The sequence below is a fragment of the Opisthocomus hoazin genome, chromosome 1, assembly GCF_030867145.1.
Source record: "Opisthocomus hoazin isolate bOpiHoa1 chromosome 1, bOpiHoa1.hap1, whole genome shotgun sequence".
In the NCBI taxonomy this organism is placed as follows: Eukaryota; Metazoa; Chordata; class Aves; order Opisthocomiformes; family Opisthocomidae; genus Opisthocomus; species Opisthocomus hoazin.
This window is the reverse complement of record NC_134414.1, coordinates 10,515,491-10,537,698: the sequence shown is the minus strand read 5'-3', so window position 1 is coordinate 10,537,698 and position 22,208 is coordinate 10,515,491. Positions and strand designations below refer to the sequence as shown.

General features: G+C 38.1%; 1 protein-coding gene across 26 annotated transcripts in view; it reads right to left on the bottom strand.

Annotated features, from left to right (window-relative positions):
* The window catches only part of DLG2 (discs large MAGUK scaffold protein 2), a 1,094,951-nt gene that overhangs the window by 423,400 nt on the left and 649,343 nt on the right, over window positions 1–22,208 (bottom strand). For all 26 annotated transcript variants that reach the window (XM_075416649.1, XM_075416588.1, XM_075416597.1 and 23 more), the window contains one exon: window positions 14,839–14,892. In XM_075416649.1, the coding sequence (XP_075272764.1) occupies window positions 14,839–14,892 (54 nt within the window). The remainder of the gene's footprint in view (window positions 1–14,838; window positions 14,893–22,208) is intronic.

The following is a 22,208-nucleotide window of genomic DNA, read 5'->3' as shown; positions in this document are numbered from 1 at the left end:
TCTTGTGTATCACCATCCCCTAGCACTAATCACAACTTCTCATGTCTCCACCTCAGCTTCCCCTTTCTCTGATATTCATTCTTTCCATTTTTTTTACTTGTTTCTTCCTTCATGCTGCCTCCAAATCTGTTCTTTTCCTCTTACACACAGACATCCATGTGTGAGTTCTGTTTAGGCTAGCACTTCCAAGTTCTACAAAATTAGTGTCAACAAAAGAAGAAGAATGGAAATTTCAACTTTTGTACTTATAACTTTTTCTCTTGCACTAAGAGAAATTCATATGCCATCATATTAGCTATCTAATAAGTAGACTTCTAAGTCATCTAGGTTTTTTTTACAGGCACTGGAGAAAGGAATCAAGAGAGGATGATTTATGTGCCTTAGTCTTTGGATGGATATGCCATTTGAGGAACCTGTGTCTGCACACTGACTATATAGAGACACTTTAGACTTATAGCATTTGAATCCTAAAAAAAGAATTTTGTAAAATTCTTTATATTTCTGTATCTTAAATTTATGATATACTTCAGAGCAGGAATTTGAAACAGTGCATTCTAAAGAACTGGATACAGTCATTTTTTTCCACAAAATTACATTCTTTCTCATGTAGTTCAGGTCATTTATTATATGGCTTCAGAAGTTTTCAGTCACTCTGTCTTCAATTTTCTTCTGTGCCTCTGCCATTGCTGACACCCTAACATATGAGTTATTATAAACTCTCAGTTTGTCAGGTTCCTATATCTTTGGTCCATTTCAGTTTTAGAAGAAAATTCATCAAACTTCTCAGCAGTCTGAACAGTTCCTACATTTCTAGAAATTATTTTCTTGTATAACTTTTCATTCTATTCATGATACATGAAAACCAGAGATCGCTTCTGCTTGAATGACATTATTTCATCAACAAAGATTATGAAATACTTGTTACTTGGGACTTTCAAGGGTATTTTAATAATGTTTAATACTGTAATTTTCATAATTTTATTTAAAAGGTTGGCAGCTGTTTTTAAAATGTTTAAAAGGCAGAAATTAATACAGAAACTGTGGAATAAGTTTGATTCATTTAAACATTTAAGACAAAATTTTCTCTGAGTTTTAGGGAGAAATCAATAGCATATTAACTGCCAAAGTTTTAGGCAAGGAAAGAACAGCAATAATTTATTGTATTCTTTGATATCCATGACCTTGCTATATAAAAATTACATAGTGAAATATATGTAATATACATAATAGGCATGCCCCTTTCCTCAGTAAATAAAACTACAACCAACATAATTTAATCTCTTGCTATTTGTTAAATGACAACATACTCTGACTCATATTTTTGTGCCTAAATTGTCTCCCAGTATCTTTGTTTACCTTTGAGAGTTAATACTCGCTTCCCTGGTCTCTCATCCCACTGCCTATGAACTAGCCACAGTCAATGAATTCTCTTGGGTTTTTTTCTTCTTGTGTGTTAACTCTAGCACAAGTACTCTAGGCTAAACTGTACTCTCAGTAACACTGGTGCAATTCCATTGGTGTGACTGGGCTTGTATTACAGTAACTGGTGTTAACATTTATTCACCTGCGGGTATGCTTAGACCTGTGGGAGGGAGTAGACCTGAAAAGATAAAGAAAATGCTTGCACAAATAATAAAAATGAGTAATAAGAAGTATTCACATAAATAAAGTATATGTACATTTGTAAACAAATATGCATGTATTCCACAGGACAAGCTTTTTACACAGGAATCACTTGCTTTACAAGTATTTTTATAGCAGTGGAAAGGTTCACTATTTCCCTTGAAATCTTGGAAGACTCTTTAGTGTATATATGGGCAGGGAGACACAGTCCTCTGCACTCTCTGACTAAAAGCATAGCAGAACAGCTCCCCCATGCCCAATTAATTTTGCTGCAGCAAAAAAAAAAGACAATCTGAATGGCTGAACCAAAACCAAAGTGGTTTTCTGCTCCTTCTCACAAGCTCAGGAAAAGAAAATTCACGTAGCTTGTTCACATGAATTAACAGTGCACACCCTGAGAAGTAGCTAATACAGCATGACTGATCAAAGCTAGTCACAACCAAAGCCTAGCCAAAATTCAGCAAATTGTTCCAAATGCTTCTCAGATTTCTTGGTAGGAAAAACCATTTTGTATCAGTTTGAAAGAAATTTCAGTTTTTCATAAAAATTTCTTCAGATTAAACCTAAGGAGAGAGGGAAAAACACATTCATCCACCTTCAGTTTCATTTCCGATACAGACATGAAATCTTGAAAGGTGAACCTGAATGTTGCTTTTGAAATTATTTCAATAAATTGCCTCAGTATTAAAAAAAAATATTATGTTTTTAAGGTTATCTATTAGCTACTGCACAAAACAGCAGAGATGCTTTACTGGAGCACGAAGAAAAAAGCCAAAAGAAAGCTTGAGAAAAATGCTGATGCGTAATGCTCTGTAAAACAAGCACAAAAAGCTTGCGCTGCATGAAAAGCCCCCTTGAACTAAGAAAGCAGTACTGGAAAAAAACCTATGGCAGAAAAAATATTCTAAGAATATCTATAATACACGAAAATGCACAACTGCGACACAGAAATACTTTGGAATATGTTTAATGTTATCCATTACCGCTTTAAAATGTCAAGTATTGCAGCATCACTTTTCAGAAGTAAAGCATAATTTACTAATTATATGAAGTATCTCTAGTATGTGTTTCATAGGTTTCCTGACATAATAAAACTATGATTTCCACATCTAAACTGCAAACTATTTGGCAGCAGAGATTTGGAAAATATTCTGTTTCTTAGCTCATCACTAAGTAATAAAGTTAGTGGTCAGTGATCATCTTACATAGATTTGTGCATAATGTATCTCCTGGACAACAAATGCTTTAATGTCCACAAAGCCACTAAACAGGCATTCCTGGGCTTTTCTACACCATATCATCCTGTATTTGGAATTTGTTGTGTTAGGGTATGTGATAAAAGCTCATCTGCACCCCCATAAAACAATGCAGAGAGCCAGTAGGCAGGTGAGGGAGCCCAGGTAGGACCCTGCTTGGCTGCTCCCAGGCGTGAGCCATCAGTCCATCAAAGGTGTGCACACGAGCACAGAGGCACAAGGGCAGGTGGAGGAACCCCTATAACCCCGTCAGACACCCATCCACTCCCAGGGAAGTCTCAGTCCCATGGGCTCAGGATGACGTCCAGTGCCATGCATCAGCTGGAGAGACTGGGGAGGGTATCACTGCCCGTGGGGGAGGGACAAGTTGTGGGATGCAGGGAACAAGCATCTTGGCATTGCAACAAGACTTCTGGCATTTTTAGGGGAGGAACCAAAAGTGTGGAAAAAGGAGGGATAAAGGTCAAGAGGAAGAAGCATGGGAAAACAGAGGCCTAAGGGGATAAAAGGGGCGAGGCACAAGTAAACAAGGCTGATCATTGCACTCCCGTGTCCATGCCCTACACCTGTTGAGCATCATCTGTTGCAACTTCTACTTAACTATTTTACTGGGTGAGGGGTGCTCTATTCTCTGTGTGTGTGTGTGTTTATGTGTATGTGTAGGCATATGGAGGTCTGTGGTACCAGCAGCTGGAGCACATGAGGGTGCATATGGCAATGGGTAATTGCCAGCAAACATCAAGCTGGGCTAGCTGGTGAGTAGGTGATGCAATCAGGAGCCAGGTGTGCGTGTGTAACTGGGAGTGAGACAACTGTAGGAGTAGGCTACTGGAGGGACAAGGAGCCCATGACAGCTGCCCAAGAGACTTTAGGGTCCAGGGGTTGACTGAGTCACCCATTTGTGTTTGAGTTACTGTGCAGGGGGAAGAGCAAGGATCCGAAGCCAGCTGCTGGATGGACTAAGCTCAGTTGCTAGAGGGATCCACGGTGTGTATATTTGTGTGTGTCTGTGTGTCTGTGTGTCTGTGTCTCTGTGTGTGTGTTGGTGTGTGCAAAAGGGTTTGTACCAGTGGCTGGAGAGGAGTTGCAGCCTCAAAGGCTTGCACACTGAGGTGCTAGCATCTGGGACAGCAAGGATTTGGGGTCAGCTCTACTGAGTTGACTGTCTAAATTCAGCCTACTACCTACTGGCAAGATTCACACTGTGCATATGTACATACACATGTATATGGGGGGGAACAACAACACACACAATGAGGCCATTGCTGACGTTTTTGTTTGTGTGAGTCCTGATTGCTTCTGTGTTGTTCTGTTCAGCCATGTGTATACTTGTGTACCTGTCGCTTTTGTGAGTGTACTTACTGGGAATACAGGCTCAGCCTTACTACTGGATGGACATTGTAGCGTGGAGCTGTACCAGCCTCGCCTTTATCAGGCTACAAAATTCAGCAGCCTCCTAACATCTTGTAATAATTCATGCACACATATTGCAAATACAGCATTTTTTGCTATCACTGACTACAACACAATGCAAGGCTAAACTGAGAAAAAAAATTATTCAAGTTTGCAGGCTCATGTTTATTGCCATGTACCTCATATTTTCACCAAAGCAGAAAGATGAAAAATGTGGCAGAGAAAGCTATTCTCACAATCTTTTTGAGTCATTCATCACTAAGAACTGGCAGGGAAAGAACAAAGTCTACAAAGATACCCAGAAATATGAAACTGTATTGAAAGTGTGTATGGTGGCAAACTATACAATGTTAAAGCTTTAACTTCTTAAAATATAAATATAAATTAACTAGGTTTTAGGTACAGCCAAAAATCAAAAAGATGTGGCATTCAAGAATTGGGTAGAAAGTCAAGTATTATTTATTTTCCTCCAGTAGGTCTGCATATAGAGATAAGGTTCATTGAGACTTGTAATGGGAATGGGGCTGCCCTGTCCTGACTAAAGACAAACCTCTCTTACTGATGGGATCAGTCTCCTCAAGTCATGAGAATGGCTCCTGGAGATTGGTCTTGATTTTGAAAGAAAGGTGGACATTCAACAATGTCAAGATATATGAAAAAATGTTCCATAAACCAGAATATATTTGTGTCATTCTACATGAAAATCATATTCCTGGAGAACAAAAGAGGACCACTTCTCTGACTTATTTTACAAACAAATTTCAAAGAAATACACAATGCCTCTAAAAAGAAATGAAACAGTATTAAAAGCACCAGCTGCAAACTATGTTTGTCCTCCTCTGGGGGAATAACAAGTGGTCATATTGACAGTTGGAAACTTTTACAATTTATAGGGTAAGAAAGAGCACTATTAAGATAAGTCCAATCGGCTTCTACTAAAGATGATGGGGAAATAAGAGTGAAAAATCATGTACACTGAACATTAATAGAAAAATTATTATAGCTCAGTAGTTTCAAGATAAACCCAGTGTGCTATGCTCACCTTTCCATCACCTTTAAAAAATCTAAGTCCTGAATTTGGACATTATACAAGATTAATTTTGCTATGACCACACTGCTGCCCAGTGAAGCAGTGTAAAGAATGAAACAACCATACTTGCCCAAATCAAATAAATTGAAGTTTTCTGCCTAGCTAACACAAACCATCACACATTCAGCACAATTTATGACTAAAAAGAATCCAAAGCTTTAAGCTATTGCCATCTTTATGCAGAACAATTTACAGGCACAAATCTCTTGACAGCTAAATGAATATGTTAATGTAAGATTTTAAAAAATGCACTTCAGTTTTCATTTCTTTTTATTAATAATCTCCACAAAGTGGAAATTTATCTCATGTAGTCATCTTTCCTTTCTATTACCCTCAAACTAAGTCCATCTTCTATGGCAAATTATGAGAGCTGGGATTTTTAAGATCAGGAAAACAGATATTATCTGTGGTATATTTGGATTTGCTACTGTATGCAGAAAGCTATATCATCTAAACACTGATTAAAAATATAATTTACCATTGAGGCAGATCACTGCATTATAAGTAGCATGTTTTTTTATTATGTAAAATGTGGATTAGAAATGCGTCACGTTTCAAAACAGTTAACACTCACAATTTCCAACAGTAGAACTTTGCTTCAGAATATTTCCTGAAACTGTGCTGAAGGTGTGTTAGGTTTACAGCATGGATAAGCTAATCCCTGGCTAACAAAGGAGGAAAATGAGAGAGAATTTAAATGGACAATTTTGCATTTCTATTATAGAGAAATGGTGTTCATTCAGATTTCTTTCTATTGCTGTAGGAAAAGAGTAAGAACACACTGCAGCTGTTCCAAAATTCCTAAAAAGTTAACGTAAAGAATGTGAAAAACCTCTCCTATAAAAACCGCAGTGGATAATGTTAGGAGCAATACGTAAAAGACTATAAGGGAAGGAAATTTTTTTATCTAACGTTATTTCTAATGTTGCGTTGTGTACTACCAGGATAACAACAACCTTGCCTTGACTGAACTTTAAGAGGCAGTTTGAAAATAAAAACATCAATCAATTCTAGACATTAAAAAAAATCCTTAAATTTATGAGGAAGGGTTCTCGCAAAATAGATTTCAGATATATCTCATTTTAAAGGACTGAAGTATCATAGAAATTAAGCTCTTCCATTTCCATTAAGACATGAAACCAACAATTTTCTTTTCCACTTTTCATCAAAATTAGTTTTCTCTTCAACATTGAGCAATTACTCTCTCTTTTCTTCCTAGATTATTCAAGGTCAGTAGAATACTTCTGTCTCTGACAACAGCACTCTAAATGTTGCCTGACGTCTGAAGTCCTCCAAAATGAAGTGTTATGGAATGGGAAAGTTCTTTCTTCCTTTTGCATAATTAAAACTACTAAGAAAATGACATCTGTGCTAACTCTTCTTTCACTTTCAAAAACAGCTTTCAGTCAAATTCTACAGCTTTCTAATACACTGAAATCTACCTACAAGTGTCAGTGTCTCAAACCACAAGGAAGCCGAGTCTATAGCTAAGTAATTATCCACTTCTACGTTTTATGCTGTGTTTCCCAATTCATTTCAGAACTGTGACTTCATGACAAAGTAATTCAGAATAAAGCTATCACTGCTGAAAAATAGTCTTGTGTACTTGAAGATCTTTGTCAACTTCTTGTCTATAAACTAAAATCAACAGATATATTTATGGAAGACAATGGGTTTGATGGTTTTAGACCATGGATTGTACTATAAAAGCCTGTTTTCGAGAGGTTATGTTAATCACTGGACCCTTGCAAACCCAAAGACCCTAACGATTTTAGCTTACTGCTATAAAATCCACTAATGTTAACTGTGGGTCTGTAGTGTAACATATAAAAAATGACACAAAAGCAAAAGGTAATTGAAGGCCAGGACAGCAAGACAAAACCAAATTCAAACTACAATTAATTTAGGTCCATTTGGGCCATGAAATTCTAGGCTGACTCAAATCTTCAAGTACTTTCAAGTGACTCTAACAGACATACTCTGCATTGTGCAGCCCATCCAACCTCCTAGACAAATTACCTTGGACGAGTTAAAAATGAAGTATACCTGGGCATAGAGGAGGGATACGCACAAAACCCCCCCACACACTCACAAAACTATGTATGATTTTTCTCAGTGATAAAAATAACTGGTAGAGCAGTGCCGTGCTGGCTTCCCCGTAGTAGAGGCTACAAGAATAAGAAGAGTGGCCCAACAGGAACAGACTCACAGGCCAGAACAGTTACAAAGGCAAAGCGTGATACCTCTTTCAGGGGGCTTATTTCAGTGTGGTCCAAAGGACCAACTGCCTGATAGAAGGTAGAAGGTATGCAGACGCCCAGTGTTGACTTTAGTTTTTGTCAGAAAGTCTGCTTCATAGGCTCCATTGTGCGAACTAAAGGCAGAGAATTTGCTTCTCATGCACACCCATGATCTGGAGTAAAATGCTGAAGTACGTGCACTCTAAGTAGCCCAAAAAGTATGAGGCATTACACATTTTCTATGCTGCGTACACCTGAAGCAGAGGGACACAGACAAGCATATGATGTGCTCTCTTTACAGTTCAATAAGCTCCTCTCTCCCATTCTTCTAATGGCAATTTTTAAATCAAATATCTACAGAAAGAACTTCTTGATTGAATCTAAAGGCCAGGGTTATTCACAGGTAATTGAAAATGGAAAGTATTATAATTTTGAAGAATAGAAGTGTGAAGGAGTAATTAGACATGTGATCAAGGGATGCTTTTACCTGATGGATTGACAGGATGTTGACATTTCTACCTACATCCAGACACACTGCAGGTTTTCTTCTGATTTTTTATGTAATGTGATACATAGCACTCAAATATGCAAAGCAGTGCTCATTCCTGAAGAAAATAAAAGAAATCCCCCAAAATCTTGAAGTTATTGTATTTTGTAGAGTTGTTTTTTCCCCTAACTAAAAATGATGTCTTTGATGAGGCTTAATAGATGAGGCTTAAATATTCATAACTGCATCCAGAATTTAAAAGGGAAACCCAGTAAAAACAATGACATTTTTACTCTAAAATCACTTTAGCCCCTTTTGTAAAGATGTTCCTTCCTAAAACAGTGTATTTTTGAAGAATAAGTTTGAAACATATTGACTTTCAGGTAGGAAAAAAATGGATATGAAATAGAGGCACAAGAAATCATATGCATATGATCCATTCTGCAATGTTTCATTGGAATTTGGACAGCAACAACATCTTCTTCTGCTATCCATCACACTAAAATCCGTTTAAGTCATCAGACAGCAGCATGAAGATTTTCCTGTTTTTGCGTGTTTAAGGGGAGTTGTTTTATGTTCATTAGTCTTAAGTTATGTAGCAACTTTTTCACTAATGACCTAAAAATATTTTATAAATATGATTTAAATTAATCTTGTCAATACTGCTATCATAAAAGAAAAATCTCTTATCCCACTGCAGAAATGATGATATGCAGAACACAGCAGTGATTGCCAGAGCAAACAACATTGCTGTGATACAATTCAAGGCCCAAACCAGAGAAACCGAGCCAATGCAGCTTTTAAAAACTAACACAGAGCTCTGCCAGATTTAGTTTTTCCATTGTAACCCACATTAACTAACAGACTGAATAATGAGTATAAACAACAAATAAACAAAACTGGTGTTTAACAATCTGAGTCTTTTGAGATAATAAGATGTGCAATATCACTTTCAAGACTATGATCAAACTACTTAAGAAAGAAGCATGAGATTTCTTCTGAAGAGAAGTCAAGGGGAAAATAGGTATATATACACTTAGGTGTCCATATTTTTGTACATTTTAATACATTTATTAATAAAAAATCCCAAGTCCAAGAGCTCCCAACTTTTGTGAAAATTTGGACAATACTCTTAAATAAGAACTTCTTTTTGCTACTCTGTTACCACTGTCTTGAAAAATTTGCTCATCAGTCATAGTTATATATGACATTTAATATTCATTATGTAATGCCACATGACTTTTGCTTCATTGTAGAAATACAGAAGGCCACCTGCCTCCTCCAATCCACTTATTTAGGTCTAGGCTATGCCTACATTCATACTATCCAATGAAAGCCATTAGAGTACTGACTATCTCTCAGAAATTTGTAAGTTTTCCCAATTCTTTTTACAACCAGAATAGGAAGAATTTTTTTTTTTTTTTTTGCAGCCTTTGTTTAAGCCTTTATGTGTCTCCTTCTAATGTGCTAAATCCAGGTGCACTGGCTGACTGGGATGACAGAGAAGAAACCTGAAAATATTCCGAACCTCCCCATCATGGTCCCCTCACTTCCCTGCACAGGAGCTGCCGGAGAGCAACGGCCAGGCTCCAGAAAGGGCCTGAGGTCCCGGTGTCCCTAAGGGGTGATGCACCAAAACAGCCGGACAGCCATCTGCATGGCTGTGCTCAGGCATGTATAAAACAGTCCAAAGATTTGATTATAGCTCATGAAAACATAACCCAAGTAGTCTGAAAATCACAGCTTTAGTGTATCTGCACAGAACTTGGCATAGGCAGCAAAATTACCAAAGCAAACAAGTAATAAAATAAGAATAAATCGTAATAATAATAGTAAAAATATTAACAACAACACTAATGATAATAATTGGAAAAAACAATGGGAGTCTGAGGGAATACGAGGAATTCATTGGGAACAAAAGGGGAATAAAGCAGATATTCCATAGATCTTAGCACTGTGACAAGGTAGGGGGAGCAAGGGGACAACCAGGGTACTTGAATGAACTTATATTAAAGTTTGATTAAGATGAAAAGAAAATTTAATTCTATCATAAACTAAATAGGAAGGCTCCTATCAATTAGTGAAAGTGATGCAGCAAAGTCAGCGTTATAGCTACTTTTAACTTTACAGTCTTATTTAATATCTTTATGAATGATCTGGATGACGGGGTTGAGTGCTCCCTCAGTGAGTTTGCAGATGGCACCAGGCTGGGTGGGAGTGTCGATCTGCTTGAGGGTAGGAAGGCTCTGCAAAAGAATCTGGACAGACTGGATTGATGGGCTGAGGCCAACTGTATGAGTTTCAACAAGGCCAAATGCTGGGTCCTGCACTTGGGTCACCACAACCCCATGCAACGCTACAGGCTTGGGGAGGAGTGCCTGCAAAGCTGCCCAGTGGAAAAGTTCTTGGGGTGTTGGTCGACAGCCAGCTGAACATGAGCTAGCAGTGTGCCCAGGTGGCCAAGGAGGCCAACGGCATCCTGGCTTGTATCAGGAATAGTGTGGCCGGCAGGAGTAGGGAGGTGATCGTGCCCCTGTACTTGGCACTGGTGAGGCCGCACCTGGAGTACTGTGTTCCATTTTGGGCCCCTCATTACAAGAAGGACATTGAGGTGCTGGAGCATGTCCAGAGAAGGGCAATGAGGCTGGTGAGGGGTCTGGAGAACAAGTCTGATGAGGAGCGGCTGAGGGAGCTGGGGCTGTTTAGTCTGGAGAAGAGGAGGCTGAGGGACATGTTATCGCTCTCTCCAACTACCTGAAAGGAGGTTGTAGTGAGGCAGGTGTTGGTCTCTTCTTCCAAGTAACTAGAGATAGGAGGAGAGGCAATAGCCTCAAGTTGTGTCAGGGGATGTTTAGATTAGATATTAGGAAAAATTTCTTTACTGAGAGAGAGGTCAGACATTGGAACAGGCTGCCCAGGGAGGTGGTTAAGTCACCATCCCTGGAGGTATTAAAAAAATGTGTAAATATTGCACTTTGGAACATAGTTTAGCAGGCATGGTGGTGTTAGGATTGGCGATTGGACTTTATGATCTTAGAGGCCTTTTCCAACCTTAATGGTTCTATGATTGTATGATTCTATACAGCATTTTGGAAACTAAAAAAGAAATAAATAACGCTTATTCTGGGTAACAGAGAAAATGAAATAATTCATATGTTATTAAATTAATGCTTCTCGTTATACAAAAAGATCTGAAATTTGCAGCCAAAGAACAGAGAACAGACAAACTCCCACAAATGTTTAATTGTGCTTAAAATTTCACAGAATAAACCGTTTTGTACCTTGGAAGCTTCCTATCAAATTTATTCCTACATCCAAAGCTTTGCAAGCCAAAGTTTTCAAGCCACTGAACCTAGAAGCAAAGTTAATTAACTGCTTCTTCTGTTATTCTCTGCAGGCCCAAATTATAAGGAATAGCATACAGTGTAATAGAATAAGGCCTTTTCTTTTATCTCATTGCAGAAAAGCATGCTGATGAAAACTGTCCCTCACAGGATGACTTTTTTTTTCCTAATTATTGAGTTGAAAGTTTTGAAGAATGTTAACAGTACCAAAAGGTTTAATTACATGAATTTAAGTCATTAGAATGCTAAAGAGACAAATCACACAGTTTACCAGTTGTATACCGACTCTGAAATGGAAATTTGGTGGACCAGTGAAACATTATTTTTGGAATTGTTCTGTGAATGTTAATCATTGCTGTGAGGCCCCCTCCCTTTGAAACCCTCAGGAATTTTTGGAGGAAGATGGCAGAGAGGATGAGCGGAGCTGTTATTGAAATGGAAATGCATTGAAGGTACATTGCGTAAAACAAAACAATGAGACAGGTTGCTTGTACTGCTGAGCCAACAGCTAAATGAAATCATGAGAAGTCTCCATCTGGTATGTAACAACACTAAAAATAACCTGACCTTATTTAGGGATCCATCAGGCTATCAGTTGTGGCTGGCAGTATCAGAGAAAAGTAAAATCATTTTTATTCACCAAAATTTGCAAATCTACTCTAGCTCCAGTGTTTGAAATTTGAAAATAATTTCTACATGGCATAAAATGGATAATTTAACTTTGTTATAGTAAATACAATGAAAATTACAGCAGTTTAAGAAAAAGAAGATTTTAATAAAAGAAAAAAATTATTTTTGTTTAAAAGCAGCATTTTTCTTGCAAAAACATGAGTGGACGGCATTAACCAGCTGTCATGAAAAGTATCTTTAAAAATATCATCAGTCAAAAATCAAAAACAAATATGTCAAAAATTTTCATGAGATCTATCAGTTGCATATATATCCACTTGCCTTTTGGTTTTATTTAACAAGTTAATTTAGAAATGGTACTCAGATTTGTGGAATGCACATTCAAACGGAAGAGTTAAAGGACAAGCATCTAAGACTAGAGAAAAACAGGATATGAGAAAAAGAATGTGATGATAGGAAACACAGTCCAATCGGTAAGATTTAAAAATTTCTTCCAGTTCCTCCCATAGAAGGTTTCCTGGACTTTAAGTGTGCTTTGAGGCTTGACAACAGGAGCTGAATAGCAGGGATCTAAGATGACTCTAGCCCTGAAGATCAGCACTTTTGGGTATTTCAGACATGCTGCAGTTATAAGAGAGGATTGGCTACTCTATGGCCACTTACATCATGGCTGCTTTTAGCTTTGGGCAGAAAATATCATAATTTAACCTAGCTTCTCTGATCCATAAAATAATTTGCCCCTGTAGTGTTAGATGATTTTTCGTGGTAACTAAAAAAGAATGATACCTTTCAGAAACCTTAATAACTAGCTAGCTATCTCTAAGGATACTTAAACATTCATCAGAGACGTCCCTAGGCATTTACAGTCTTTCTCCAGGCATGTCTGGAAGTCCTGACAGTGTTGAAAAGGTGGGTGCTTGACTTCTGCTCAAGTTTCAAAATAATGACTAAATCTAGCTTTCTGTTATCTCTCTAAACTGGCCTGTCTGAAAAACAATATTTTAGAGCATGTCTGCTGAACTATATTTCCTGTAAGAAAAATGATATGGTGATGGTTGCATTATCATACACTTAGGTCACACAGTTTTGGAAGATTTTCCTCTGCCTTTCCACACAGTTGAGAGACAAAGCCCCACTAACACCCCACGGTGTTACAGGCTGTGTTACAGGCCCCATATGTTATTATAGGTTGTACTAGGTCTGGCTGGGACTGAGTTAATTTTCTTCATAGTAGCCCACATAATGCTATGCTTTGATTTAAGGCTGACCAGGGGCATATTCCATACCATATGATGTCTTACTCAGCAATAAAACCTCAGGAGGAGCAAGAGGGGACATTGATGGTTATGATATTTGTCGTCTCAAGTAACTGCTACACGTGATGAAGCCTTGCTTTCCAGGAAATGGCTAAACATCTGCCTGCCGATGGGAAGTAGTAAATGAATTCATTATTTTGCTTTGCCTGCACGTGCAGCTTTTACTTTCCCTATTAAACTCTCATTACCCCAACATACAATTCTTCTTTGCCTTCCTTCTATTTTCTCCCTGCCCCACAGGAAAGAGTGAGAAGAGTGTTTGGCTAAGGGCCAGAGTCAACCCACCATATACTGTCTGTAAACCTGTTTTTGAAAAGTGCAGTGAGACCGAAAGGGATGCATACACAGGCAGACATGTTTCTGGCCCAGTGACTACAGCATCTTCCTAGCAGAGGAAACACCACAAGATGAAACCAAACCAAACTAAATTTAAGTAGTCCTGGGAGCAGGAAGGAAAACACAGGTCTCCCAGCCCACTCTCCCAAATATCAGTTTGGAGGAAGAGGTAATTTGTTCATACATTTGTCTGTATTTGTCTTTTATGAAAACAAGCTGGCCAGGACGACACCTATTAAACTTCGTCATCAATTGTCTTCTAAAACACAGAACCCAGCAACACAATTGGTGTAGGTGGACAGATAATTAGACTTATGCATTGCTATCGTAAGAAACACATGTGGACAAAATACAACAGATGAGAGACATTAATTAGGAGCTTTAAAAAGATTATTAAGAGTATGCAAGGAGAAAGATTAGATGCTGGCTGGTTAGCTTTTCTTGCCTCCAATCATTTAAGCCTGTTACTCTCTTGATTACATATTCACTTTGTCTTTCTCTGTGTCCTTTATCTTCAACTATAGCTGCTTTACAGTCCAAATTAACAACGATATCAAATGCTAGCAAAAAAGCAGGTTTTCTTGACTCTATTAAAAAAATGCATTTATTTTAGGGCAAAACGGAGACATTAATAAGAAAACATGAAGTCATCTAGTTTGTGCTGTTATTTATCATGAACAGCTTTCATCTACAAAAGGAATACACAGATAAATGACGAGCTGTTTGTCCATATTAATGTTACAGTGTGCGTCTAGGTATCTTCTTCATAAGCTAGGAGGGTGCATACTGCTCTAAAAGGAAATATTCATACTTTATGTTACTGATAAAGAGGAAAGACTTTATGAAATCACTGTGTTTTTCAAAGAAAGGCTAGTTTTAGGAGGTTACAGTTTACGTGTTGAAGTCTAAATTACAAATTATGTGTATATAATACGATATAATTCACCTGAATGCAATTATCATTCCTGATTTCTTCTTCTAGAAAAGAATTAACTGTGTAACTGTAAAAGACATGATTAATTGTAAAATTTATTTGTAAATTCTGTGCAATACTGAATAGAAAATAAACAAATTCTATATATTAACAAAAAAATAATACTTACATAAGGGATTGTGTCCAAGGTGTCTGTGTTGACAATTATAGGGGCAGGACTTGCCTGAAAGAGAAAAAAAAAAAGAAAAAGAGAAAAGAAATTAAAAAATCTGAAATTCATTAATATTTAAATGCCCATAATGATACATTAAGTTAAAAGTCTAAAAGCCTATCTTCCTGTTGAGTTCACACCATACAACAGTACGTAACTTTGGGCACTGTCCAGTTAATTAAGGATGAAGGAAGTAGATTCTCAGCCTCCAAATCACAGCTCACTGTGGTCTTTCTTTTCAACTTCATTAGGCTTTGGATCACATTCTGAATATATAATAACTTGTCATTAATTTTGTGTAGAACCCTAAGAAACATGATGTATTCAATTTACAATTAGGGGACCTTGGAGGTGAGGGTTTGAGCTTCCCTTACCTACGAAGTCCACTTTTTATGTTAGAGCTAGACCAAGAAAAATAACTGATCTTTACAGAGGATAAACCTCAGCATTTTATGTTTACTCTACTTATTGATATCATATAGGCATGTAGTATACGTATATGCATGTATACTATGAAATTTATGACAAAGCTATATATTCTGCATGGTTCATATGCACTCAGCTGATGTTCAGTTTGAAATATACACCCAGTTTAAAAAAATTTGTGAATCTGTAAAGCTGTCCATCCTGATCTTTAAGTTATCTATGAAACCCATATCCAGGCTAGTTTCCAGCCACCTGACGTACTCTAACCTCTTCCTCTTCCCACGCTGGAGTGCAGCAGTGGTCACCAAAGGCTGACCTCTGATTCATCCCAGCTGCACAATCTTGGCTTAGACTCCAGAGCAAACTACAGAACTGTAAGAAAGTGTAGAGTGGAGCCACACACCGTGAATAAAATGGTAGAGACAAGACGGCTGAGATGGGATAGTTACTAGCTCAAGGACTCAGGAGGAGAAGGATCAACATGTAGTCAATGTAGTACCAAAAGTGATGGAGGGCACCCCTTCTCTGCCTGACTGATACCTGCTTGGTCAGCAAAGACTCTTCAGGCATGGTGTTGGGCTGACGAACATACCAGTGTTTAGCATGGTAGCTAATTAGTTCTACTTATCTACACTATATACTAACCAATGAACAACTATCTGTACTTTAAACCCGTGCAGACAGCGGGGTCTCTTTGTGCGTGGCAGGCATGATTACAGCACTACCGAAAACACTAACCGTATTTCTACTATCAAATATTCACTGCAGGATTTCAAAACCTAAGTAAGATAATCCAAATTAAGAATGTACCATGTAACAATGTACAATGAAGTACAGCAATTCAAATACTTTGAGAATATCACAGTTTCTTTCTAATTTTTGTGTAGTTATTTTAAGATAATTCTGTGTTCAGAGCAACTGTACGTTACTTCATAACAGTTACTGATGATTAATGCCATTATTTCTATACAACTGTGCAACTTGTGCATAAAAAAAACAAAAATGAAATGCATGCAATTTGGTGTGTATACATTTCATGACATGTATCAGCTCTTACAGTAAGGTACAGTTTAATATTAAAATGCTTAGTAACTGAAAGGACATTCTACACCCTTACCCTTTTATTCCCATTGTGCGCTATAACACTGGCCACTTTGGAGCGATAGATAAAAGCTGAAGGCCATTTGATTATAATATTTTTAGCTTTAGGCATACGGAATTATAACTCTATGATCACCAAAGTTTAAAGACAGAATTTCCTTTTTGGAATCGATGAATATTTAGCTCCATACAATTAAAGCGTGCTACCTTTGCCACAGGAAAAAAAAAAATTTCATTTTTACAGTATTCTGTTGTCTCTACCAAGTTTTGCCTTTCATTGATTTTATCTTCTTTTTATTTTTATATACTGTGAGAAGGTCTAGTACCAAATATAAACAAAGTTTGCAATCTTCAGAATGAAAGCACCTATTCACTGCTTTAGAAAACAATATCTATTAAAATAACAAACATCTTTCAGAAGTCATTTTCCCAAGCATTCTCATGCTATCACCAATCGCTTCTAACCCACTGAGGAACAAAACCTTACATGTGTATCAGATTTTTCTAAAGTAAAGCTAAAGAGATTTCTCAGTCAGAAACTAGTAACTGTGGGAAAAATATAAAAAATAATATTTAGGGGACTTAGAATTTCTTTTGAAAACTCATTTACTTCTTTATTTCCTCTCACAAGCACAAGCAGCACCTGCATGTCCTTCACAGCCGGATCCCTGTTTCAATGCTATACCACCTTCACTGAGAAAAGATTTATCTTATATCTAATCAGAATTTTCTTTAATTCAATTTGTGTCTGTTGCCTCCTAGTTTTCCTGTGCATCTCTGAGAGGAATTTGGCTTTGTCTCCTCTCTAACCTTCCCTTAGATTGTTGAAGACAGCAATTACATTCTTCCTACAGCCTCTTCTTCTCCAGGTTGACAAACTGAGCTCTCCCAGACTTTTCTTGTATGTTCTTTGCACCAGACCTAGTAACTGTTATGTGCGTCACCAGCTTGGTTATTCTCCACCCAACACACTTTGGCATACTGGGGAACCTAGAACTGGACACAGTACTCCCAGTAGTCTCACAGGCAGTGAGTAGATGTCCCTCAACTGCTGCCTAGGCTGTTCTTAGTGCAACCCAGCTTGCTATGAGCCTTCACCACTGCAAGGACTCATGGCTGACTCATGTGCAACTTGCTCTCCACTCTTCAAAGTTGCTGCCTAGCCGGGCTGTGCCTAGCAGTGCCTGCTGCATCTTTTATTCTGTCCGGGTGCAGGAACTCCTGCCTGTTGTCACTGAACCTCATGAGGTTCCTCTCAGCCAATTTCTCCTGCCTGTTGATATCCCTCTGAATGGCAGCTGTCCAACAGATAATCTGCTCTGCCCAGTCTGGTGTTATCTAAAACCTTCCCAACAGTGCACTCTATCTAATAATTCTGGTTATTAATGAAGATGTTAAATAGCATTAACAGCAGTATCAACATTGTAGAAACACCACAAACAACTTGTCATCAGGTACTGGACTTTGAAATGCTGACCACCACCCTTTGGGTCTGGTAGTCTACCCAGCGTCCCACTCATCTACTAGTACATCCATCCATTCAGCCTCTCTCTCATTTGTCTACAAGACATAATTTATACTGAAAAGCTTGCTAAAATCAAGGCAAATGACACCTATTGATTTCCCCTCATCCACAGAGCCTGTTATCTCATCACAGAAAGGTGTCAGGTTGCCAAGGCACAGTTTACCCTTCGTAAATTGATCTGCCCCTTTGTAATCACCTCCCTCTGTCCTTCATGAGCCTTGACAAGGCTTCCCAGTGGCACCCACCAGGAAATTTCCATTTGTTCACTTCCTACCTCATCCTGGCCCCCAGGTTCTCACTTGGCCTGTCGCCCCTTCCACAGCAAAAGTCTGAGCATTTAAGCTGCTCACTTGAATAGTGTGATCCTTCCCAGCCTAGCCTTGCTACATGGCCTGTTAAGAACTGGCTTTCAAGCAAGAATATCTTTCAGGGTTCATTTTAACACAGTGCTTACTGTACACCTGACTGATTGGAACAGTTGAACTTCAATCATCAAACTGATGATTTTCCTCTACTGAGGTATTCACCCTGATCAGACAGATGGGCATGACAAAATTCACAGACCAGTAGTTTCAGATGGGTGTAGTGACTACAACCATTCACTGACAACTAATATCATCAGTCCATTTTCCCTTCCCGGTCCTCCTTTTCCTATCTGTGCACGTGTATGTGTGCGTGCATGTGTTGCACAGCAAGTCTGAGTGGTGATTTGAGGTTTCTTTGTTTGTTTGTTTGTTTTTTACTGGGAAAACTGATTTAATACAAACATTTTGCTTCAGTCTCTCTAACTTCTGGTAATTTGAAGAACACTGACTTCCTGAGCTACTTTACATTTAAGTGCAGGAAATGGAGCTGATTTTCTTATGTCTCCTGTTTGTAGCTCATGCTTTAAAGAAAACTAGCAGGCTTTAATCATGCAGAGCTGAGAAGACAGTTTACAAGCACTGGAGAGAACCCTAAATGTAGTGCTAGCCATGGACTACACAATAGCATCAAAATAGTCCTGCAATCACAGTGAAGTTACTCAAGGGATGGGTCGAGAGGAGATCAGTAGCAACAGGGAATCAGAAGGATTTTACCTTCCAGGATGACGTGTCTACATCTGTTCTGACTTAAAAAGACATCACATGCACTGATTCACCATACTCTCAGACAAGATACCCAGACATCTGCACACTTCTTTAGAACACTGACAAATCTATCACAGCAGTTCATCAGCTCATCAAAGATACATCCAATTGTGCACAAATTAACAAATGCATGCAAAAATGTTCTAAATTCTCTTGAGAATCTCTGCCTACTGTGGTTTTGAGACAGCACTGCCTCTTGTCTGTCACAATCTATATACCCACACTATCTGAGTTTGAGACTGAGTGAAAAGAAGAAATGGCTTTCTGGAAGATAAAGATAATGACTTTATTCCTAACTCTGCCCCTTGATCTGCTCCACTCTCTTAAACAAGATATTTAATTACTTTTTACCTAGCTTTTCCCAGTTATAAAGCAACTCTAGCAAAACTGGCTTTATTTGGTGAAGGTTTTAAGAGAGAGATGATGATTGGTGAGAGCTAAATAATCTATGTGTAAGGACTTTAAAAATTTTACGTGTCTAATTATCTAACTTGCAGAATGAATTCAAATCAGTAGCAATTAGTTCATAAGAGACAGTCCTCTCTTAAGTCAGGTAGCATATAGAGGGCTTCCAGGCTCTGTAATCAAATTTTAAAGACAGGAAGAGGTGTTACTGAACATATTCACAATTCTGCAGCTGCAAAATGAATCCAATCCAATCACCAAAAGAGGAGTTTTACTGAGTGTGGCGAATGGAGTGATCCTGTTTTCCTCATCCCTCATGCACCTTCCTTTCTAATCCTTACCTATACATTAAGTATTATATACAACATACCATGCAGGCTGTCAGCCTTATAAGTGCTGCTCCCTGCACAGACCTTTTCCTGCCCTTGACTGGAAGCAGTGCTTTCAGCTGAGCCATCTCCGTGCTTTGAAGAAAAGGCATCACACTGACAGCTGCACTGACAGATTGGCATAGCTGGGACAAAACTTGAATAGCTTTGGGGAAAAAAAGGAGGAAGATTCTTTTTCTTATTATTTTTAAAGCAATTGAGCACAACAAACTTTGCTTCCACAAATATATAGAAAATTGTTCTGCTTGCAGCGAGTCAGGCAGTCTAGTTGCTTTTCCACCAAAAGCACAACTTAAAAGTGAGATACAGTGAAAGCACTTGAAGCCAGCAGAAAAAGAACAAAAAGGCACATGGTCTAGTTCATGAACATTTACTCTGCTACCAGCTTCTCTACAGGCATATGACATGACTCATACCTCTCAGACAAGATGAACTTTCCCTCTACCATGAGTACTCGTGTTATCCTGGTTGACTGGTTTTACTTACAGCATTCACAGTTTTATAGACTATCCAGGTTATATCGAATTTTGTTATTTTTGGAGCATCCATAACTCCTTGTTTTAACTGTTCCTACTATGCAGTGCTGTATTCCGTACCAGACCATGAAACTACTTGCATAGGTATAAGGTAACTATTTTATAAATAAAGAGCACAGCACATTACTTCTTAACAAAAACAGCACTAAAACAAGTATGTGATCATTTTGAAACTATCCACCCACACTTATTCCTAGCTGTGATTTTAATTTGACTCAGAACTCTAAATTGCTTGTTGTCCTGTTAAGGAATCACCATCATTACCTACATCATTACATTTTAATAAACTCAAAATAAAGGGATGACGAAATGTAGAGTAATATAACAATGTATGTATTACCATATAAAAAGTAAGTGGAGTTATCAGTGGTTTAATACCATCTTTTGCAGACACCTGACTCTGTGGGCTGTCAGAGTTAAGGGGTCATCTTTCCAGGTAGCCAGCTCTAAATTCTAAAATACTCTCTGAAATATTCAGCTGCAGTTTCATTTTATTTCAAAATATTAACATTTTATGTCTTAACAGTAGGAAGTGGAGCAGCCCCTATATTTGTATATGAATAGAGCACACTGTATCTCTCACATACAATGTGTCAGGCTGTTTGAGGCCTTAAGAAGGTAACATTGAATTAGTTTAAATTCATTTCATATTTTCAAAAGTTTGCTTTCACCACTGCAAGACATAGATTTACACCAACTTGCAATGGCAGGAAAGATTAAATGATAATTTAGATGTCAAAACTGGAATTCTCTGGCGTGCTGTGAGGCCTCAAGCTCACAGAACACACAGAACCTCTGTCGTATTTACAAACATTACAGACTGTAAGACTAAGAAGGAGAAAAAGTCATTTGCTTTTTATTAAACAGAAAATATAAAAGATAGGGAGCCTCTTTGAACATCTGAAAGATGACTTTTCAGCAAACAATCCTACCTCTACTTAGAAACATAAAACAGAAGTCAAAAGTAGATTTGCTTCCAGGCTGCAGCTGCCAAGCACAGAAAAAAAAAAGGCCTCAAGGCTACATATGTAATGCAACCTCATATAAAGCCATTTGATTTAAAGGTAAACAGTGCCTTTCAAATGAGGTGGCCTTATTTTTGGGCTTGGGGTATTGCCTTGTTTTTCACTTGATCTGTAGTAATAATTTCCTATTTACAATTGCATTAGCTGTGATGTTGTTTAAACAAAAAAGAATTTAGACCTAAGGAAAACCTAACATTTCTGCATGGATTGGATCCACAGGTGGCCAGAGGGAATGCCAAGAAAGCACCTGCTTTACAATGGTTGAAGTTTCACCTGTACTGATACTGTCTGTTAGCAGTTTAAAGTAGCAATGATTAACAGAAAGGTAACTTTTTGGCTAATATCAGATCCAGTGAAGGACACAGAAATGTCAACTGGAAAGGCTCTACAGAGAACGAGGGATAATTATGATACATCTGAATCTCCAGTGAAGATATTATTCAGCCAAATGTTATTAGCCATTACATTTTAGAGGTGATAACCTTCCTATCACTAGACAGGGTGGGTCCATCTGTCTCATTCTAGGATGCCAAACGCCATGCTAAGACTTACACAGAGGTCTCGTTATCACATGTCTACTGACTCACAAATGAAACTGATGCAAAGTGTCTTACACCAGTGCTCCAGGTTTGAACAGAAATTTAGGCCTAAATCCTGTATTTAGAAATACTGCTCCAGCATGTGTTCATGGCCTTTTGAAAGTGAATGGACCGTAACCATTCATTTATTACCTAGATCTCTGATGTGATCTCCACTGTACTTCAGTGATTTTCCCAAAGTCTGTGTTAAAT